Genomic DNA, 21,421 nt, shown 5'->3' with positions numbered 1-21,421 from the left:
GGGTACCCCCCCCCCGGCCAGTACTAAACACGGCGAAGGGACATTCCATTTGGCCGACAACAAACAGATGCACCGCCAGTATCAGAACCCCTAAAAGTGTCGAAAAAACCAGTTGAAAAGGTAAAAACCGGCACGGAGCTAATACTTAGAATTACCCCAATATGTTGCAAATTAACTGTTACCGACATATTTACCGTCGTTTGTTTGTTTATGTTTTACCCTTCATCCCAGTGGGGCTGGTACTGAACACAGAGCTAACAGTTATTTTGACTGATAATTCAGTATTTCTAGGAGCTCAGACTGTTACCTTGGAAATTGATTTCTCCTGTAATTTCACTGTTGCTGATGAAGGAGGTGGTGTTGTTTATTGTTGGTCAGCTATAATGAACCTTCTATCTACCCAACATGGTAGGGAACCCTTTGGGAATGCTGGTTTTTGGAAAAGTTGGGAGAAAACCCAACTGTCACGTTGTTTTGGAATGGTTCCACGCATGCACAAGTCATTAGGGAGCCATATGTTTAAGAATGGATTGGCTAAGGAAACCTGTTTTAAAAGGAACTATACTAATCTAACATACCCTAACCTAACCTAACCTAATCTAGCAGTCCGTGTTACATAGTCGGGGGCCAGAGCCCCCTGGACCCCCTGGTGTAGGAAACTCTACTTTATACCCAAAGCTCCCCTGTAACACTGCGCATGTGTGGTAGAATTCCAGGATGGCCAGCATTCAAAAACATATTAGTTCTGAGGTTAGTTACAGGTTAATTAAAGTCGACTGACAAAAAAATAATGGTAAATTCTTTATAAGCAACCAAAATACTATAGAAAAAGGCAATTTCCAAGGTAGGCTAATACCCCTTGCAGAGCTAATCTATGGTTTTTATGATACTGTGACTGGAAGTCCCCTTGACATGATTAGTGCAGAAGATATGCTCAAATGTATCACAAATTAACCATTACCTAGGTATTTACTGCTGTTTGTGTGTATTTTACCTTTCATTCCAGTGGGAGTGTTGTATTGAGTCCACTGAACAGTCTACTCTGGTTGCTTAACAAGCTTGAGTGGATTTGCAATGCTTGATAAAACTCGACTTTTAGCTAGTACTGTTACAACACTTATGTGAGAGAATGATGTGCTCACAGGAAAACCTCTCAAGAGGTAGGAAAATTCTAGCAAATTTGTAGATAATGGAGTTCAGATAAAATGGTTTTCATCTCCTGTATCCGGTAATGGGATGCTCAACTACCAACACTTGTAGTCTCAGTAATCTCATACACGCTACTTTCTATTACTATTTTTTTCCTAATTTGTATAGATCCCATGAAGCCTGTACTGTTGCTAGAAAACTCCAAAAGCTGCACATGTGGCATAAGAAATTAGGACGGCATTAAAGAAAGGTTTAGTGTATATTTTGTGTCAAGTCAGTATTGCAGAGGAAGGATTTAAAAATATTCTCTGATAAGAGAGTTAATTATTTTTGTTGTTTGTGCAGTAGCTTTTGATAGTGGATACTGTATTATGAGAAAGAAACCTCTAACAACCACATAATAATGCAGTAGTATATCTGTTTCCTCCACAGAATTTGGTTGTAGTGAGTCTTACAGTTCCTATCTAGAGATACAAGCTCTTGCAGTTCATTTAGCTTTTGCTGGGAGGCATCAGGTTTACTTGAGGATTCTCAATCTGCCCCTGCTGATATCTGTATCTATGCTGGTAACAAGAGAAATAGAACCATATCTCCTCAGGGAAGGAGGACTTCCTAAGAGGAAATCTCAGCAGGTAAGTTATCGTTTGATGTGGACCTTGAGGAAATTAGAATTCTTCCCAATGAGGAGGAAGATTTCAATCAATTTATCAGGAAGAGGCTTCCTGTAGTGAAATCTTTAATTGGATTTGCGAGGGAATAGAACTGAGAAGGTATCCTAAACCACCTCAGATAACCATGGTAGCAGTCTCAGATGATAGTCAAGTCAGAGGAGATATTTATAGGTTTTGAATTATCCACTGTAGTTTCTGTGGAGCTTACTTTGGGGAAAATAAAGGCAAAGATGCAGGAAAATTCCTCAATGCGCCAAATGGTAAGTCCATTGCAACACCTTATATGTTTCCTCTTCAAGATGTGGTTTGCCTGTACCATACAGGTCGGACAAGTTCCCTAAGGCATAGAGGCTTTAGCAAGGGACCCTGCTTCCGTTCTCCCAAGGCTAGCATTTATTCTGATACCAGCAGAGATCCATTTTGGAGAAAGGATCCATAGAGAAATACCAGTGGCTTCCAATTAGCAAGAATATGTGTTGGGAGCCTTAAGTAAATTACTTGAGAAAGCTGATAATATAGCAAGGGCTAAATGACCAGCAGCCTCACTCTAGAGATCTTTAATAATTTTGAATATCTTTATGATCAATTCTTTAACAAACAGCATCTAGAGAAGAGATTCTGTTGTGAGAGGCGTATCTGGTATGCTGAATGCATGGATTTGGAGAATTTTGTAATAGCCATTATAATGGGCTGGCATCTTTTCCCAGCTTCATTAGTCAAAAGAATTGACAGAGGAGCTGGATGTGACAACCACTCAATACTATGATGTCCATTACAGCAATTTAATTTCAGGTATGGTACGCTACAGGAAACAGGCTGTAAAGAATTTTATAGGTGTCCCTCATCATTGTGTTCCAATGAAGGCAGTCCTATAGGTCTCTTGGAACTCCATACAGGAGATCCTATCCTAATACCCAACTAGGCATTTGACTCTATATCAAATCAGTCACCCTTGAGCCTTGAGAGAGGTGGTAGAAATTCTAACCAGTAGTTTCCTGTTATGGTCCTGTGAAGGCATGTCTCTCGAGATATTGGAGACATTGGCAGGAATACCTATTGTTGATACAAGACTCAAAGTTAGGTTATTGTTTGCCATTTCTGGAGGTGAACCCTTGGAGTTTTGCTTAGAGAATTCTCCAATGGACATTGATAGTAAAGGAAACACTAGAAGGGGTAACAGATATGTCTTTAGGATTTTACAGCTGGATATTCGCAATTTCCTTAACTGGGTGTTGGAGACCTATTATTGACCTTAGCTCCTAGAATTCACAACTTTCCACAGGGGGAAAGTGACAACGAGTACACATATCTGTTTGGAAGCAGACCTTTTTTTATTTTTTTTTTTTTAAGACAGTGGATTTGAAGGATGCTCACTTTCAGGTTCCTGTTCACAGGTCTTCCAGGATAACCCTTTGGTTCTTGCGGCAGGGCGAGGATTTGTCAAGTGAAGGCTCTGTTTCAAGCTGGCTACAGCACCCGAAATTTTTACAGGGTGTTGGTCTCTTGCCTGCCACATGATCCATTTCTGAAGGAAGGATCTGCTTTCATGCACACCCAAAAGTAGTTGGGAAGGAAATCTGTCTCCCTCTTCACTTTTGTTGGAGAAATTGGCTCTGATAATCCTTAGGCTCCAATTGGAAGGTTCCCCAAGCTGCCTATGAAATTCGTCTTGCCCCTAGCACAAGCTTTTGGTGTGCCCAGTTATAGTAGAATTGTTAGTCCTCCTCAGCTCCTTGTTCAGACAATCAGTGTCATTCCTATCAGTGAATAGACTTGGTCAACAGAGCACTCATTTAATATTTAAAAGTTTAAAAAAGCTCCCTGATCTTGAGCTTTGTATTTAGCTGAAGGGTTTGATAGGTTAGGCTTTAAAGTTCCTCTTTTAGAGAAGACATAACTAATGTTGCAGTTTATAAGACAGCTTGAAGCACTGTACATGAAGTTGGGGTTTACAGGCAGTCCCCGGTTTGTGACGGGTCTGGCTTACGACGTTCCGAGGTTACGACGCTTTTCAAATATATTCATCAGAAATTATTTCCTGGTTTACAACGCATGTTCTGTGGTTACGACGCCGATCCGACAGGAAAAATATGGCTCCAAAACGGCAGAATAATAAAAATTTGGAGGTATTTTTGATGAAAAACTCAATAAAAATATAGTTACATCGTTTTCAGTGCACCAAAAGTATTTAAAGTATGGTTTTCTTTGGATTTTTGATGATTTTTTACTATTTTTCGGTTTACAACGCGGCGTAGGAACGGAACTCCCGCCGTAAACCGGGGACTGCCTGTATATTGAATAATCTTTTGAGGAATGGTTTGAACAAGCCACATAACAAAAATGTCCAGTTTTGTATTGTATCTCTTACCCACCTAAGCAAGATGCAAATATGAGAGCTTGGTTATCATAGGCACTGTACAGCCCATGGTAATTGTTGGAGGTAGGCAGTATCCATTTTGTCTAAGAGGGTCAACAGTTTATCAAAACAAATTTAACACTTGCAGCAAAACTGAGCATTTGAACTTTCTCTTAGATCTTGTGAGGTGTAATATGAGAAGGATTATGGAACTCCAACCTATCATGTCTCATTCTTTGGTATGTAATCTCTTGACCTTGCTGGTAAAATATCAAATGGAAGGGAAAAGGAATAGTAATAAGTAAGATGGCTCAGATACCGTAGCCAGCAGTGTAAGTAATTGCCATTGCTCTTTGATACTCCCCACCCATAACAAAAAGGTAAAATCTGCTTGTGTGTGTAGGAAGGATGGAAAGTGTGTAAGCACAAGAACAAAAACATAAAAATGATTGGCAACAGCAGACCAATGTAGGCAGTACATTTTGTTAAGGAAAAGAAACAGTAAGTGAGAACTGTAGACTGGTGAGAGAAAATTCTTAGGTTGGGACGGCTCATGTTGCTGTGTACAACAGAGTATCAGTTCCTTACATAGTTTTTTAATTAAAATACAAAGTTTACACAAAAATAAAGTATTTTCATATTTATCTGTTTAACACTGCACGTAATTTTCAAGTACTGTTATGCTGAGTGTTTTTCATATTAAGGGTAAATAAAACTCCATATGAGAAATGTATTGTTATTCTTCAAATTTAACAAATTAAAGTTTTTCACAATGACACCAGTAGTATGGGATGGGTTTACACTTTATGATCAAAATGATTGATTTTTCTGTGATAGTGTGAACTCCACTGTCTTGCAATGATTTTATCTCAATGTCATATATAACGATTCATACCCATAGTAAGATCCTCACGTGATTTTTTTTTTTACAAGTATACTACACTAAAATAAAGAAGCTTTTAATATTAGGGTTATGTAGCTAGTAAGTGCAAAATGTCCACCAAGTCTAATGCAGTGATGCACTATATATACACCAATTTACAAAATTTTTATTGAAAGCAATGTAACAGTAGAATCAAATGCAGCAGTACAAGATTTGTGGTATAAAGTAGTGTTATGCATTACTGATATACAAAAATACCCAAAAACTTTGTCTTAGGATGCCAACTAGTAACTCAGGTCGTAAGTCCATTCAAGATTTTGCAGAATGTTGGAAGTAGCTTTCCATTAATCTTAATATCTTGAAATTTAAACAAGCCAAAAAATAATGTTGAATAATTAAAAATCTAAACGTGGAAAACAAATTTTGCTTGCGGCCACAGACAGCAACTACAAATGTATAATTTAAGGCTACAGTACTTCTAAAAACTACTTTGATAAGCATTCTGTCTAACACTGTAGTGATTTTATAATGGTGCACATGAGGATCTAAGGGCAAGGATGTCAAAAATGTTATGGAGAAACCTGTATAAAATTCATGAAATCTTGAGTATACAACAGAAAAACAGCCGAGTCAAGTGAGTAAGCCGAGATTACATGTGAAGTCTGCACTTCTATAAGAGTTTTAAGACTGCATTTGAAGGTCATCATTTACCCCCTAAGGAGAATGCATTTCACAAGAAGTCGAGACAATTCACATGTACTTCCGAGTTTTTCAAGACTCCAAAAATAAATGCTTATAACAATTTTGTAGATTCAAGAACATGTATCTGAACAGCCAAATGAGTGACAAAGTAGTACAGTGTCAGGACACTCTCTTTGTTAGCTCCCAAATATACAAGAGTTTATAGTTTTCATGACCCATGATTACATGACTTATTTTACTCAATCTGTACTTCCTGGTACACACGTTTATAAATAAAAGAGATACATTTAGTACGGACAGGTGTTTGGTGGCCGTGCATCTTGAAACCCCCAAAATTCTGTTCAGTACTGGCATAGAAAAACAGCATTGTAAGCTCTTAGTTTACACTGATTGTATTTTCATCACTGTATTACATCAAATTAAGAATGCATTCATTGTTGTAAATTTTTTAACTCGCTTGTCCCCTCTGTGATTGTTACTGAAATATCTTTTGTCATCAGGTAATAAGCACCCTGTGAAGACTTAACGGTATGATGGATCGAGTATGAAAATTAGGACTTGACTGCCAGTCAGCCTTTCAGCAGAATGCCTCATCAGTCCAGTAAGACATGGACTGCTGTTATCAGGAAGTTATTTGCCTCATGACAGTTGAAGAATGCTGAATTCTTTTTTTGGAGTCTTGTTGCAAAGGTAAGACCCATTAAACTTCTACAAATATTGAAGGGTCAGACAGAATTATAGTTGTACTCTTCTTGGCCTTTATTTTAGTGTAATTACATGGCAGCTTTTTTTTCTATTTACATTTACTTAAAGTGATGAAATTACATGGAAAGCTTTTTGCTATTTACATCAACTTAAACTGATGAGTATCATTTCATTTAAGCTGTCATTTTTATCACCCTGTCGAGTTTTCTAACGAGTACCTATTGCAAAAAGAAAGTCAGTTTAATGATTTATGTAAGATTGCTTATATCTGTATTGCTCAGTGTAGGTGATTCAACCAGTGGTGTTATTTCAGGCCTCTGAATAATTCATCGTACAGGATGTTTTAATGTTTGAGACCGATTTATTCCCATAGGGAGAATGTTGTAGCTGTCAAAAGTTCCTAGTTGTCATGGAATCCACACATTAGCTGAATCTGTTATAAAAGTACTTTGCAGTTTTCATTTTAGTCATTTAGCCAATAGGAATTTGTTCAGAGGATTTTCTGGAATATTGAAAGGAAAAGTGAACCTGTACTGCCACTGAATTTAACTGAAGCGTGTCCTTTTAAGTACTGCATTAATGAAATGATATTGTACTTGAAGACCACCTTTAAATATTTTCTTGTAATTTTTACAGTGTACATATATATATACTCTTGTTCACAATCAACTGATTTAAACTAGTTTTTGAAAATCTAATTTTAGTCTTGCATTACTAGTTCACAGGAGTTTCATTACACTTGATTATGATCTGCACTCCTTTTGACAAATATCTTTGACTTATCTCGTAATAACTTTCAAGATTGTGCAAAATACTGTATAAAGAAGCATGCAAGACATTCATAATGAAAATGCATCGTCATCATCATCATCATCATTGTAGTTTTCACTGAATAACAATAAAATTGATTCACTAAACACACTCAAATATAATAACATCAGGAATGCAAAATAAGATGAGGTATTCTCATCATCCCATATGTTATATACAGTTTATTTATCACAGGTAAAAGTAGAACAAGTCTTGTACAAATGAATATTCTGCAAGAAATAGTCTTGGTGCATACAAAAAGATTGTTTAATGTGCTCTGCTAGGGTAAATGTCGGGTTAAAAGGTCAGTTACACTCACTTTCTAATAATTTTTAAGTACAAGTTTCTACACATTAACATTATTAAAAGAACTCTTTCAAGTGCTTCACTCCAGTTAATAGGTGCTTTTTATTGATAATTTTAGTCAGATATCAGGATAACCCACTATACTGTGTTTCTTAATCATCGTACACTGATAGATAAGAGAACTAAACAGGAACGAGGGAAATTTGATAATAAAAAGAAGTGTGTGAAAATGAAATGAATTGAAAATGTACTTAAAAAGTATAATGGTCTCATAATGACTGCACACTTTTGAAAAGAATGATCAAGTAAGTGTGCATAGGTAATTAGGAAAATGATTTTCAACACAAAGGTCTAATTATAAAAAGAAAAATGTGAGGTGTCTACATCAATCACTAATGAAGATTCCCATTTTTAAGTCTCGAGAGGGAGCCTTTCTGTGATTATCATAAAAGGACTAGATCAAACTGTAACATATACAGCAATAATAAAGTCAGTAATGTACTGTATGAAACATTACAGGAGTATGTACAGAAATGAAAGAAAGATGCTACCGCTAAAAGTGCTTGGTCTTCTTCAACTGTGGGAAATTACATTATAGCATGGCTATCTTCATCCACTCAGAGACCAATTATTACTATGATAACAAAGGAATAAAATGGCGAAGTATTTCTCCTACTTTCTTCAAAGCTGAAAACACTAATACAGTATAATGACTACAGCAATTCAAAATCGAGATGGTCTATAACAAGAGGGTGTATGTTTGTGGCTAAATATTTCTGCACACTCAAACTACAAATCTAAAATACATAACATTTAGCACAAAAATATTTGCTAAGCACACATTGGATGGCTTGTTTGGATGAGATGTGGAATGAACTAGGTCAAGAGGGTTATAAGAAGAGCTTAATTTGGGGAGGATAATAGGACAGTACAGTACATTTCAAAAAACAAGAAAAAAATTGAGCCATAAGTCAAGATGTTGGCCTTAAAGATTATGACCATTTATGTTCCAAACACTAAAGCATTTGTAAGCACAGTACCATACAAAGTTTCACTAAAGTAACTTGGAAGTTTTCATTTGTTAAACAAAACAACTGACCTTTGACACCCATGCATATGGGGCGTTTGTAATTTGTCCATGAATAGAAATGCTTTAGAGTTGAGACCAGTTATTCAGACCAATGGTTACATTAAAATTATTTGGCAAAAACCTTCTCTTTACACTTAACAGTTCCATTTGTACATGAATCTTAAAAAATTTACTTAGAAATAGTAACGTACTTGCTCTATAAACCCATTATGCTGTATTAACCCTTAAAAATGTAGAAATAATGATCACATGATAGTGTCATTGAAAGATTAATTGAGCTTAATTCATAAATCACCTCACCTGTTATCACTGACTTTCACTGTGAGCCTTGTTAAATGTTTTTCTTGACCATTTTATGAATATGCGAAGCAATTAAAATCTCATTAGATGCGAACTGCAACACATTTTTTACTTATCCAGAAAATTTCAATCGCTATGAAATATGTCAACTCTGATACTGCCTTGTACCAGTAAAGTGAATTGTATTTCGACAATCATATAATCAAGTTGTGCATGGTACTCCAATTACTGTATTAATCATAGCAAAAATTGAAGCATTTCCTGTTTAAAAAAGGGAAATGTTTGTTAATCAGTTAGAAGCAGAAGTTTATCTGGATTGATCAAAAAAAGTAATTACATTTAGCCGATATCCTGTAAGGGTACAAAAAGCGGTAGCTTTAAGCATTTTTTAGCATTAATTTATGTAAATAACAATTTAGAACTTTGGGACATTTTATAAACGGGTAAAGTATTTTTCCAGAAGACCTGGTTGGTTAGTTATAAATGATTTGTTTAACCAGACCTCTGAACCCTTTTAGGGTTCTTCTCGAATCCAGAAAGACCTGGAGTTGTACATATATTCACAGAATATATTTTTATGCCTCTTTAGAATGAAGATTTGGCCATTTAATTTTATTGCTGAATTTGAAAACTGTTCACAGTGACTAAACAGACGGCACACACTAGTTTCAGCAATTGAGTTTGGTCAGAATTTTGCGTTCACCCGCTTCTCAGTGTTAACAGTAATTTAATGGACAGGGTCAGAGGATACTGGCCAACTCTTTCCTAGGATCATCTGTATGCTGAAACAACAGCATATTTCAGCGTGTCTGTAAATAAGACTCCAGGATATATGATAACAGTTGAGGTACAAAAAAAAGAAATATAATTGCTGCATTTTATACAAAGTTGAGCACCCCTTTTTCCTCTCCTTAGTGACCCTTTCTACAGTGCGTAAATGGGTACCTCATATTTTAAAAATAGATCCTTAAAATAAAAAGTAATCTGGTAATTAACATTTTCAAAGCATCGTTAAAAATAAGTAGCAATTAAAACGTAACGATAAAAAATCTGGTTTTGTATGTACGACCACAATTTTGTATGATTACAGCATACAGCAATATAACAAAACCAATTTTATTGAACAACAAAGGGGATAAAAAAAAAAACGTGATATATATAAACAAAAGCTCTAAAATACAAATTTACATTTCCATAAACTGTATCCAAAACTTCTAAAATGAAAGTTTTTCACACAACCAATCCACTCCATAGTATACTTGGTCTAAAAAAAAATAATCCATGTAAAACGAGAGCATTTTGTTTTTTAAACAAAACTTTTGAGGAAATTTATACAAAAGTGTCAAACGTTTTCAAGTGTGTGATTAAATAACACTTAATAGACCTAACCACCAAAACCACAATGCCATTGTTTGCCAATTTTCTTTGCTGGTTTTTTATGAGTAATAATTCTTACTTTCTAGTGCTGCTGCTGTTAAGTATTCCCATGGTAACTAGCTCACTATTTCAGGAGGGATTTAAAAGCTTTATTAGACCACCTCCTAGTTTAACTATAAATATCTTTGGATAAAACTAGAGCATTATTGGCACACAAAGTCCATTTTAGTAGAGTGATAAATCAAGGTTCAGCACATCAAGGCCCTCTACTATCTCTCTCTGCTCCTGAAATAACAAACATAAACAATTTCTTACCACATCAAAATTTACAACAGCTCTTGCATAAAATATCTGTCAGTTTCTTCACAAAACAGTTCAAGTTTAAATATAGTGTCCAAGCCTTAAAATTATAAATATATGAATGTGCTATTGCAAATGTTTAAGCAAGGTTTTCACGTCTTGCTTCTAAATAAACAGATAATTTTGTACACAAGTACAGTAACACTACAACCTTCTATCTGGACAACAATTTGTTTTTAAAAACTAGCAGTTAACAGATTCGAGAGAATTGTGATAACTAACCAGCTTGTATTAATCTTTGCTTACGGATGTGTGTTTCATTGCTAGCTGGAGGGGCTGGAGTGTTCGCAGCGGCTTCCATGGTTACAACTTTGTGTTCCACCTGAAGTACAATTTTGTTTATGTTATTGGTTTTCAACGTATTTACAATAAAGTGAAGATGCTATAGTAAGTGTGTTTCTTCAGTTTTATTAGTTACTGTGTTGCACATTTTTCAGCTGTAAACTATGAAGAAATTTGCTTAGGATGTAAAACCAATTCTGTTGAGAACCTTAATTTGGAATCATTACATCATTCAGTAAGTGTAACAGGTTGGCAATGGATAAAAGACTAAATTAATTGTAAGTTCAGAATGACTGTAAATAAATTGTGAGTTCAGAATAGTTGTAAATAAATTGTGAGTTTAGAATAACTGTTAATAAAGTGTGAGTTTTGAATAACCATTAATAAAGTGTGAGTTAAGAATAACTGTAAATAAATTGCGAATTCAGGATGACAAGTAAAACATGAATAAGGAACTAACAGTTTTGGAGGATGAAATAGTAAATTCTGAATGACAGAAACTCAATAGCTTGAAGGTTTGTTTGTTAAATTATAATGCACCATTAAAGATTTAGGGATGAAAAATAAGTTATTGTAATTATGACAGAACTTACACAAATTTTTCTGATGTACATACCTTTTCTAATTGCTGCTTTAGGTCACTGACACCACTTGCTAACTGAACCTGACTGCCTTCCAGTTTCCTTTCTACACCTTTGACTATAGCTATGCTCTGAAGTGCAGAAGCAAGAAGTCATTATTAATATTTTAACATGAAAGTTCCAAATTAATGCGTTAAAAAGAAAAAGATGTAATTCATAGAAGATTTGTTCACTCTCAAGCCATCCTTACAGTGCATATGAAAAGATATGCATCATGTATTACAATGAGGTTTTATTAACATGCTGTTTAAAAATTATACCTAAATTCACACTTATGAATGCCTTTGTTCTTACAGGAATACAAAGCCTTTAGTTTTTATCTTTCAGACTGAGCTGGGCTGCATAGAGACGGGTGTGTGCAACCCATTCATCTGGCATGGGACTGGTTCACAGATGGTCTTGCACTCGCAGTGAGGTAGGCTCCTCTTCTTGGTCTTTTGGGGGGCTCGAAGGAAGAGCTTGCGCTGTCTCTGTGCTCATAACATTTGGACCCTGGAGTTTGCACACATTGGTTGACCTAAATGGCTTCTTCCACCTCTCATTCATGTAGTTCGCCAAAAGCTCAGGAGGGGAGCAGGAGTAGCAGCTGAAGGGATCATTCTTTTCCTTTGACTTTGTTCTCGGTTGCAACTGGATATGGGAGCGTAGGGCAGCCTAGTCCAAGTCCGGAGTATAGTTCTGATAGTGACTCCGCCAGACCCTGTGCCTTCCTACCAGATTGGGAAATGCTCTAGGGAGTGGAGTTCTGCCATGTCTCCTCCTTTAGCTGAAGAAGGTGCAGCTTTTGTCCATGGGGATCTTCTAGGTCCAGATGGACCCATACCTCCCAAACCCCTTTAGGCTGAGCTGCAGCAGGAGTTTTCAGTTTTATTTCACTCATTCGTGAGCAGAGTAATCTGGGGGGAGGTGACCACAGCTTCTTACCAGTTGATGTCTTATAGCTGGCAATAATCTTTGGGTCCACTCCTGAAACAATATCATCTGTCTGGATGTCGTGGTCACAGTGGCTTGTGGTGTCTTGGAGGAGTAATCTGTGGGAGTTTCCTTGCCTCCAGCAGATCAAGAAAACTCCTTCCCCAACACTTTCAAGCCAAAGGAGGTACTGTGTCATCTCTGTCTCGGTACATCTTGTATATATTTGTCCCTAAATATACTCTGGGATTGCTGTTGTTTTTAGTTCTTATCTTTTAGATAGTTTGTCAGCTGTAGTTGTAATTTTGCAAAGTAAAGGACAAAAAATATTAGAAAGAACATTTATAACCCACTAAAAGGTACTACATCTCCCCATCCCAGTACATATTGTAGATATTTTACCATAAATATGTTTGGGAATTGTTCCTGATTTTAGTTCTTATCTGTTATGATATTATGTGAGCTGTAATTGTAATTTTACAAATAAAATAATAAAAGTTATTAAACAGGACAGGTATAACTTGCTAAAATTGGCATATTTTTATGACTGTCTTGGAAAAGAGGCCCTGCACAGGGTTGGAAATATTCACTTTCAACTTCCAGATGGAAGGTAAAGAAAATATTTTAGAATTTTGTTTATACTGTACCATGTACATTTACCTATCTTTCTCTTTCCAGTGATTTTTTTTTTAATTGGTGCCCTGATTGCTGTATTGTTAATGTATATTCAGCCCGAACTGTAAGGGTTAAGGTGCAAAGAATTTAGAAAAGAAAGTACTGTACTTGCTTTACTGCAATTTAAACAAAATACATTGTTATGTAGTACTCTTTGGCATTTCAATTTGCCTTCTATATTGGATAATGAGTGAAAATTAGGATAATGGGTGTCAAGTTCCAGTGGTACAGTATTAACATAGGATCCCTGGAAATTGCTTAGCACTACATTGAATGTTACATATACCAAAATTTTATTTGGCTGATTGTATGTCATAAAAGATTAAATTAGCAGTAAATTCTTGTAGGGTATAGAGGGTACCTTTGCAGCTGGCGCTGCAGGTTCTTTTCTGCATTCCTATGGGGCCCCAACTACACAACTTTCTGCCTCTTCATTTTTGTCCATTCCCTTTGGTGTTCTACAGAGCTGTCCAATTTCTTTTACTCTACTTTGGTAAACAGGAGTTTTGAAGAGACAACCTGTTAGTTACTTACTGTCCTTTGTCCTCCTTTAGTGTTCTAGACAAAAAAAGACAAGAATTGAAGTTTGGGGAAGTTCCAGACTTCAGGCAATTCTTTTTGGATCAGGAAATATTTTGGGTGTGACAAAACTTTTTTTTTTTTTTTTTTTTTTTTTTAATCCAACTTGGGCTCTCAACATGTGGCTGGAAGGCCATCCCCAAATGAAGCTATTTGACTGCTTAGGGGCTAAATGTATATTATTATGCCTTCCAAACCAAAGACCATCACACTGAGGTCTTCAGTATGTATGCCTATGCAAGAGTCATGAAGTTCACTATATGGCTTGTGTTTTCAGCAGGATGTTGACTGATTGACTCTAGAAGCATTAAATGGCAGAACATTCTTCTTTAGGTATTACGTAATAGGTTGTAGTAGAGCAATGGTTTGTACTTCACATCAATACTACAAGATATTTGCTGAGGAAAAGTAGTGCACAGTATACAGAGAAAAGTTATACTGTACAAACTATTATCATTATTGTGGTAAATAACTGAGTTTAGAGCAAAAAAAAATATTTTAAAGATACAAAGATAAATCACTTATCCAGCTTGAATATGTATTTTTCTAATTTCTCTTTCCTTGCTTGTTTATCTTTAAAGAAATACTACAGACCTTGACAATAATTATGTAACTCTTAGAAAAATTTATTAATGCTCTCAGAAATTCAGATATTTCCCAATGCTGTTATCAACAAGAGCCTGAGCAGTTAAAGAAAAACAAAAAGTCATCTTTAAGGTAAAAAAATTCAATGGCTGGATTTATTTACCTGAGTCAGATTCTGCAGCAAGTGCTCCTGCTGATCAATGGTTGACTGAAGCTGATTAGTAACAGTACTTAGGTTAGTGATTCGATCAGGAATATCAGGATCAATGATGTTTCGCCACTGTTCCAGTGTTGCTAAGCGCTTAGTAACATTATGGATTTCTCCTTTTGACTGAGTCATACTCTGAAACAGTTTGAAAACATGTAAAGGAATCAGTCAGTATCATAAAAAAATGAATGGTCTAGGAACAGTTAATATAAGGGTATGCTATACACCATTGGCAACTAGGAAATGGTCTATTGCTTATATGAAAAAATAAACAAAACCTTGTACAATATGTAGATTACAGTATTTCAAATAAAACAGTACTACTGACTGAGATTTTCATTAACTAATGTCACTGTTTCCATAGAATAAAAAGCGACAAAATTCTTGCTGTCTTCAAATGTCAGGGGATTGGAAACTGTCACATAGTGTGGTATACAAATGCAACACATTTAAAATTCTCCACAATCAGAGAATATGTTATAAGAGTAACAACATAAAATATTGGTTAGCATCTGTCTAAAAGGTGGAAGAGAGAAATGGAGAGGATGGAACTGAAAACCACTGTAAGCAAAACAAAGCTTCTGGTGACTGGAAAAGAAGCATGGATAAAGTACAAATAGGAAAGTGTCAGTTGTGGGAAGGGTGTGGGGATGATCTTTTTACTGTGTATTAAATGTAATGAATGGTGTCACAAAAGGTGTTCAACATTTCAAAATATATAGAGAGTAAGAGATTTTTCTTGGAAATGTACTACACAAGCAAATGGGGAAGAGTGAGTTGTGAACCTTGTTGTGATGGATGTTTGGGCTTCGGAAGAAGTGTATGATTTGTGTTAACTTGGAGACACACTGGACTGTGAAGCATAAGTTGAGAGAGAGCAGTATGAGTAACGGCAGCATGGATGAAACAGAAAAATGGAGTATGTTTTTCAAAGATATGATCATAGAATGTTACCATTCATGGCCAATGAGAAGGATGTGTTATGAATGAGGAATTGGGCAGGTGTAGTGTCTAGAGGCTGGAAAAAAAGACTGAAATCTGAAAGACTGAGATGGTTTTGACATGTGATGAAAAAAACAAGAGAGGGAGTACAAGGCATAAGAGAGTGGAGAGAACTTACTGCATGTCTAACCCATAAAAAAAAAGCTTACATAAAATTTATGATGATGGTTGGCATCTACAGATTCCTAGATTAAATGTTAATCAATCCTACTCACCTTTTTTCAATGCCATTTCCTTGAATTTTTAATTTCCAATTTGGCACAAAGATAAACACTAGTAAACTAGATTCCTAGCAACGTGTGCTACAATGTTTATATGCTATGCTTAAATGGAAGACAGGCACATTCTAATTACATATTTAAACAAAATCATGAACTATTTATGCTTAATTTAAGCAAAATCAAGAAATAAAATGGGTTTAGTGAATTTGCAGGACATCTAATATGTTTTTCAGACTTCTATTTCCATTTCATTTCATGTCTCTCTGTTACCCATATTAATACTGTATTGTGAATGTGTACCGATTTTTGTGCTTCAGTATTCAACACCAACTGCAAGCAAGTAAAAGTGTAAGTGCAATTTGGTGCACATAGAACCTAATGTGCACAGATTCCAAGCCTACAGAACAATGAGGGTGTTAGCCTGTCTTATACCCCTTACCTGATAGAAGGATTAGTAATATAGTAATAAACCATGAAAGTAATGGACAGAGAAATCATTTTTTACCTCAATCTTTTGCATGCTGGTTGAGGAGTCGTCTATATGTGACATAAGAGAGGAGTTGACAGACGATACTGCTAAATTCAGCGCCTCCATCTGATGTCTTAATTTTGAAACTGTTTCACCAAGAGTAGCACCAAGTCCTCCTTCTCCTCCAATGGCTTCTATTGCTGTCTGATTGTGTAATACTGATATCTCATGCTGAAAATGAAAGAAAATATGAAATACATTACATTACAGGGGAAATTTGTTGTACAGTACATACTCAAAGAATATGACTCTAAAACATATATGTACATGTATATTCTGTTAATTATTGTAAATTGTACATTAGCTTAGGTACAACATACTAAACCTTGTTTGCCAAGTACAATTTAATGCCAACAAATGAGGGAGGATAACATTCTGGTAAATCCCTAGATATACCTATTTCTTTTATACTTTTACAGTAAAATACACTGTACTGTACTAAGTACTGATGCTTGTTCTTGTGGAATGGTGTTTTTAAGTTTCTGTATACAAAGATGAGCATTTTATTATCTATGTTAACAAAAACACAATAAATCCACAATCTAAAATGTAATGTCTTGTCAAGTTTACAGTAGGTAAGCTGTGGTAAGATAAAGGTAAGGGCCTTTAAAAAGTTTGCAAAATCATGGATTAATATCTTGAACCAGCTAATGTTTACATAAAAATATACAAGTGCATAATATACCAGCTGACATTAATTTGCTGTAGTCCTGAACATTTTTACATGTATACAATGTACTGTGTTAGGCCTTCATGTTAACTCGAATACTCATCCACATAAATAAAAATTATTTCTTAGGCTAGGTTATTTAACTGGAAGTCTATACTCAAGCAAGACTTGATGCACTATGGAATTGGAAATACTATGATAAGATACCTCAATCAAATCCTTGAAGGTAACCCACTAACAAAAACATCTTTCAGGAAAATGGCAAATTACATTATTATAAATGCATTCCTCTTCCCCTCAAAGTTATTTCAAGTAAATTTTGAATGCAAATTGTTCACTGAAACTTTCTACCACTTAGTGCTCAAGAAAACTGAAAATAGTATAATATGAGGTAATATAAAGTGTCCAATGACCACATATCCAGTATTGAATTTCCAGCCTTCGAAATAATTTTCCTTACCTTAAAATTATTGATTGACGAGCTGGCATCTTTTACATCTATCTGCAACTTCTCATGTTCCTGTTTTACAACTTTGAGAGAAGACTGGACATCTTGGAGGGTGGAACCAAATTTGGCTACTGACCCTTGCAAATCTGACACATCCTTTGGCAACGAAGAAAGGTGAGGGGCACTGCTAAGCGAATCTTTTATAGTTTTGGCATCTGCTTCCAACTGCTCCACCTGTTGGCAGCAAAATATAAATTGCATCTTCGCTACAAAAATATATGAAAAAATTTTTTTATCATCTTGACAAGCTATGGATTTTGAGTCAATAACCAATGTCTGCAACAATACCTTTTAAATGATAAAAGAAAAACTGATTTACACACATTTCTTTAAAAATTACTATGATGTGTGCTTATGTAAGTAAAGCAGTTCTTTCACAACACACTGAAAGACACGGAAGTCGCTGAAGATTTACAGATCATAAGGTTCTTCATGTAAATCTACTTGTTACAACTCTTCTGTTGAGTACTGGTCACCTCTACACAATGCTTTACATTAGTGACTTCATTACTAATTAACCCCAAGGTATCTATATTCCAATATACAATTAACTAATTCTACATATGTCCTTAGCTGCAATTCTGGACACCCATGTTTCTTCATTATTTAGCAGAATTAGTACAAAATATCACATAAAAGGCATTATTTAACCACAAATGGGAGGAAGAAATATTTATTTTAAATCTCAGAACATAGTCTTAATAGGATCAACAGTAACTAACTCAGAACATTCAGTATCATCAAAATCTTCAAAGAACACACTGGCCTCTTTCAATGGAAGTGGTTAAATTTCTGAAAAAATGTGATTACTGTAACAATGTTCACTTGTATGCATAATTAAAAATAAAAGGAAATGTTAAACATCATAAAAACATCCAAGATGGCTTGAAAAATAAAAAGACAGATGTTGCATAATACTGTCTCTTGAACCAAACTAACATGAAAATTTAAGTAAACTGTGTTAGCAAATTTTTGCTTAACACAAAAGTTCTCCACATTTAAGTCTTTGAAACACAGGTGAGAATATCTCATAACGTCCTACGGTTTCAAAAGATGTCTTAAAACCTAACCTGCAAAGTGCAATGTGGCCATGAATCTTAAAACCTAACCTGCAAAGTGCAGTGTGGCCATGAATCAAACTTAAATCGAACTAGGAAAACAAGACTGACATTTACCCTTTTGGTAGCAGCCGCTAGATTCGTAGAAACCTCTGCCACTGCTGCCCAAAGGGCCGTTTGATTCTTCTCCAGCTCCTGAAGCCTCACGTGGGACGCATGGAATTTGGCCGGTAGTTCAGAACTGCTCGCCTCCACTGTAAAAGAAATGAAATGGAGCCTTTAATACTGACGGTCCCAAAATCCACAGCACTAAAAGCAAATGTATTTCAACATGGCAGAAATCTTGGTACTGAAATATATACATAAATGAAAACCGTTAGGCTGTCAAACAAAGTATATGCATATTATTTATATAAACAGTGAAAAAGTCACAGAACTCTAAACTAAAAGGATACATTTATATCTACGCAAAAGGCCATCACAGTACGTGTTCACTGGGAAATGATTAACACATCATCAAACAGATTTCAGTTTTTTTTTCCCTGAAATTGAAACTCTGGTCCAAAGTAATATCATGTTTCCCCATTTAAAGGCACTTGACCACTATTCCCTCACCCAACAGTTCATAAAATTTACATTTTTTCTGCTGTATATTTTTAGTTGTGTTTACAGACATGAAAAAATGATTCGTAACGTTTTCGGGGGGCAGAGAACAAAGTAGTTTTAACGTCATCCCGACACGCTGACACGAATGTTTGCATAATGCATGCAAATACGCCACACAAATGTTTACATTTCCATGATGGGTCCCGGTAAGCTAACTTTGTTTCCTGCTGAATTAAAAACTCATATTACAGACATAAAAAATCAGGATGAATATGAATGGAAGAAAGTGCCATTACTGTGTTGACGAGTGAATATAAATGGCTCCACATATCGCACTTGGCCATAATAAATGGGAATAATATACAGTACGTTTAAACGTTAGGATAACGACCGCAGGAGGGAAAATTATGGAAATCATTGTAAATTACGATCCCTGGGGATCTGCCTTAATTTAGGAAGCTGAACTTCGCGACTGCAAGGAGCACAGCCGAAAAGGTCAGTTTAAAAAATTCAGGTCATCAGGGTACGCTACGAAGATATTTTGTGATGAGTTTTCTTATGTTAAAGTTCATCTGATATTTTAAAAATGAAATGAATTTTTATTTTCACCCAATACTGAATCAAGAACTTTTACTTTCACTACTACAAATAACAATGATATAATGTTAAATAAGAGAAAAAAGGCTAAAACTATAAAAAAGGATGGACCCAACTGACGATGGACCAGAGCCACTGTTAATCACGTTAATCAAACATCAAAATCCAAACAGTCTAAAGCACGAATGAAAACAGCCTTTCAGCCTAAATATATTTCCAAAACTATTGCATTTGCTTGAAATGCCTGAAGGCTACATTATAGAAGTATGGTAACTTTGATGTAAAAATAAAAAGTACACTAAACGGAATTCTGCTCTCTCTCTCTCTCTCTCTCTCTCTCTCTCTCTCTCTCTCTCTCTCTACCGCTGTGCGAAGGGAAGCAGGATGGACGATGAATATTTCAGAGAACACGAAGATTCAGGGGGTTTCTGAAGCTCGCCACTGCTGGGTTTCAGGGAGGGAAATGCGGTTTGCAAGAGTGGCGCCGATTTCGACTTTCAAACTCGTACACAGTTCTTTGAACTTTCTTTTTCGAAATATGCATTAAAGAATGTGCATGAATGTGTATACAAATGCCGTAGATCAGTATTATTTCTTGTACTGTTCTATTGAGCTCAAAGAACGATTACCTCATCTTCTTCCTGACGCCTAGACTAAAACGGTCGAGCCAATTCTTCTCACATCTATGCCATGAATACCAGTACTTAGCCTTCTGATTGCACATTTCGATAAATCTCCTCTCACACAATTTCCGTGCTTTGAAACTCTTCTCATGCTTCGTTTTTCACAACCTTTTAACCTTCAAGAAGCAGCTCTGTCACTTCTGGTGTTAATACCACACTTTTTAATTCCATTCTAAAAAATTTTTTTCGGGCCTGGGCTAGCTAACGACCTTAGTTTCTCATGCTATTAGCTATTACATAAAAAAACATATATATGCGAAAAAACTGGTGATGCTGAGAGTAAGAAAAATGACGTAGGTGATTGACAAGAAGAAGATAGATGATGCATTAAGGAGGTTGGGCCAGTTAATAGAGATGAATGGGGGAAGAAGAGAGGATGATCGAGGGAAAGGGAGAGGCGAGGAACTCTCGATAAACTGCAAGAAGGGTTCTATCCAATAATGTAGGAATCTAAAAACAGGGAAGAGCTGATGCAACGCATGTCGAAATCAAGAACTGGGAGAGAACGATGAAAGCGTTTGTATTACTACGTATACACGCGATGTATACAGCTTATACAATTGAATGAAATAAACACATCCAAGTAACAATGAACTGCTTTCTCTAGAATCATTAAGCTGGCACCGTTCAATATCAAACGTTAACAGTATTATAAAAAATTGTCGTATTCCTGCCCTTTGCGTACACATTTATTTTGTCAATGAACAACGCCCTTACGTCCATTTTATCCATTAAACAACTAAAGTCGTCGACTGGTCAAGAAAATTACTTTATGGTTAAAAACTGCAAACAGCTCCGTCAACAGGATCTGAAAGATGGCACGTTAAGCTACAAATCTTCCCCGTAAGGAGTTAGTGCCGTCAGTGCACCTCATGCGGTGCACTGTAGGCATTACTTAAGGTTCTTTGCAGCGTCTCTTCGGCCACTAGCTGCAACCCCTTTCGTTTCTTTTACTG

The 21,421-nt window shown here is 35.8% G+C and overlaps 1 protein-coding gene and 1 long non-coding RNA gene across 8 annotated transcripts in view; one reads left to right on the top strand and one right to left on the bottom strand.

Annotated features, from left to right (window-relative positions):
* Window positions 1-4,898: 4,898 nt before the first annotated feature.
* Window positions 4,899-21,421, bottom strand: part of LOC136846179 (EF-hand calcium-binding domain-containing protein 14) — a 331,698-nt gene continuing 315,175 nt past the window's right edge. For 5 of the 7 annotated variants that reach the window (XM_067116995.1, XM_067116998.1, XM_067116997.1 and 2 more), the window contains exons 3-9: window positions 18,697-18,833; window positions 17,474-17,695; window positions 16,320-16,514; window positions 14,547-14,726; window positions 11,608-11,703; window positions 10,932-11,031; window positions 4,899-10,634 (exon numbers count right to left, since the gene is read on the bottom strand). In XM_067116995.1, coding sequence (XP_066973096.1) covers window positions 10,606-10,634; window positions 10,932-11,031; window positions 11,608-11,703; window positions 14,547-14,726; window positions 16,320-16,514; window positions 17,474-17,695; window positions 18,697-18,833 — 959 coding nt within the window. In that variant the 3' untranslated portion in view covers window positions 4,899-10,605. The remainder of the gene's footprint in view (window positions 10,635-10,931; window positions 11,032-11,607; window positions 11,704-14,546; window positions 14,727-16,319; window positions 16,515-17,473; window positions 17,696-18,696; window positions 18,834-21,421) is intronic. The other 2 variants (XM_067117001.1, XM_067117002.1) reach the window with 1 other exon arrangement.
* LOC136846184 (uncharacterized) lies at window positions 6,314-13,456 on the top strand. The gene is made up of 3 exons (XR_010855341.1): window positions 6,314-6,451; window positions 10,977-11,096; window positions 11,960-13,456. It is a non-coding gene; the product is annotated as an uncharacterized lncRNA (long non-coding RNA).

This window comes from Macrobrachium rosenbergii, chromosome 14, assembly GCF_040412425.1.
Source record: "Macrobrachium rosenbergii isolate ZJJX-2024 chromosome 14, ASM4041242v1, whole genome shotgun sequence".
NCBI classification, from domain to species: Eukaryota; Metazoa; Arthropoda; class Malacostraca; order Decapoda; family Palaemonidae; genus Macrobrachium; species Macrobrachium rosenbergii.
This window is presented reverse-complemented; position numbering and strand designations above follow the sequence as displayed.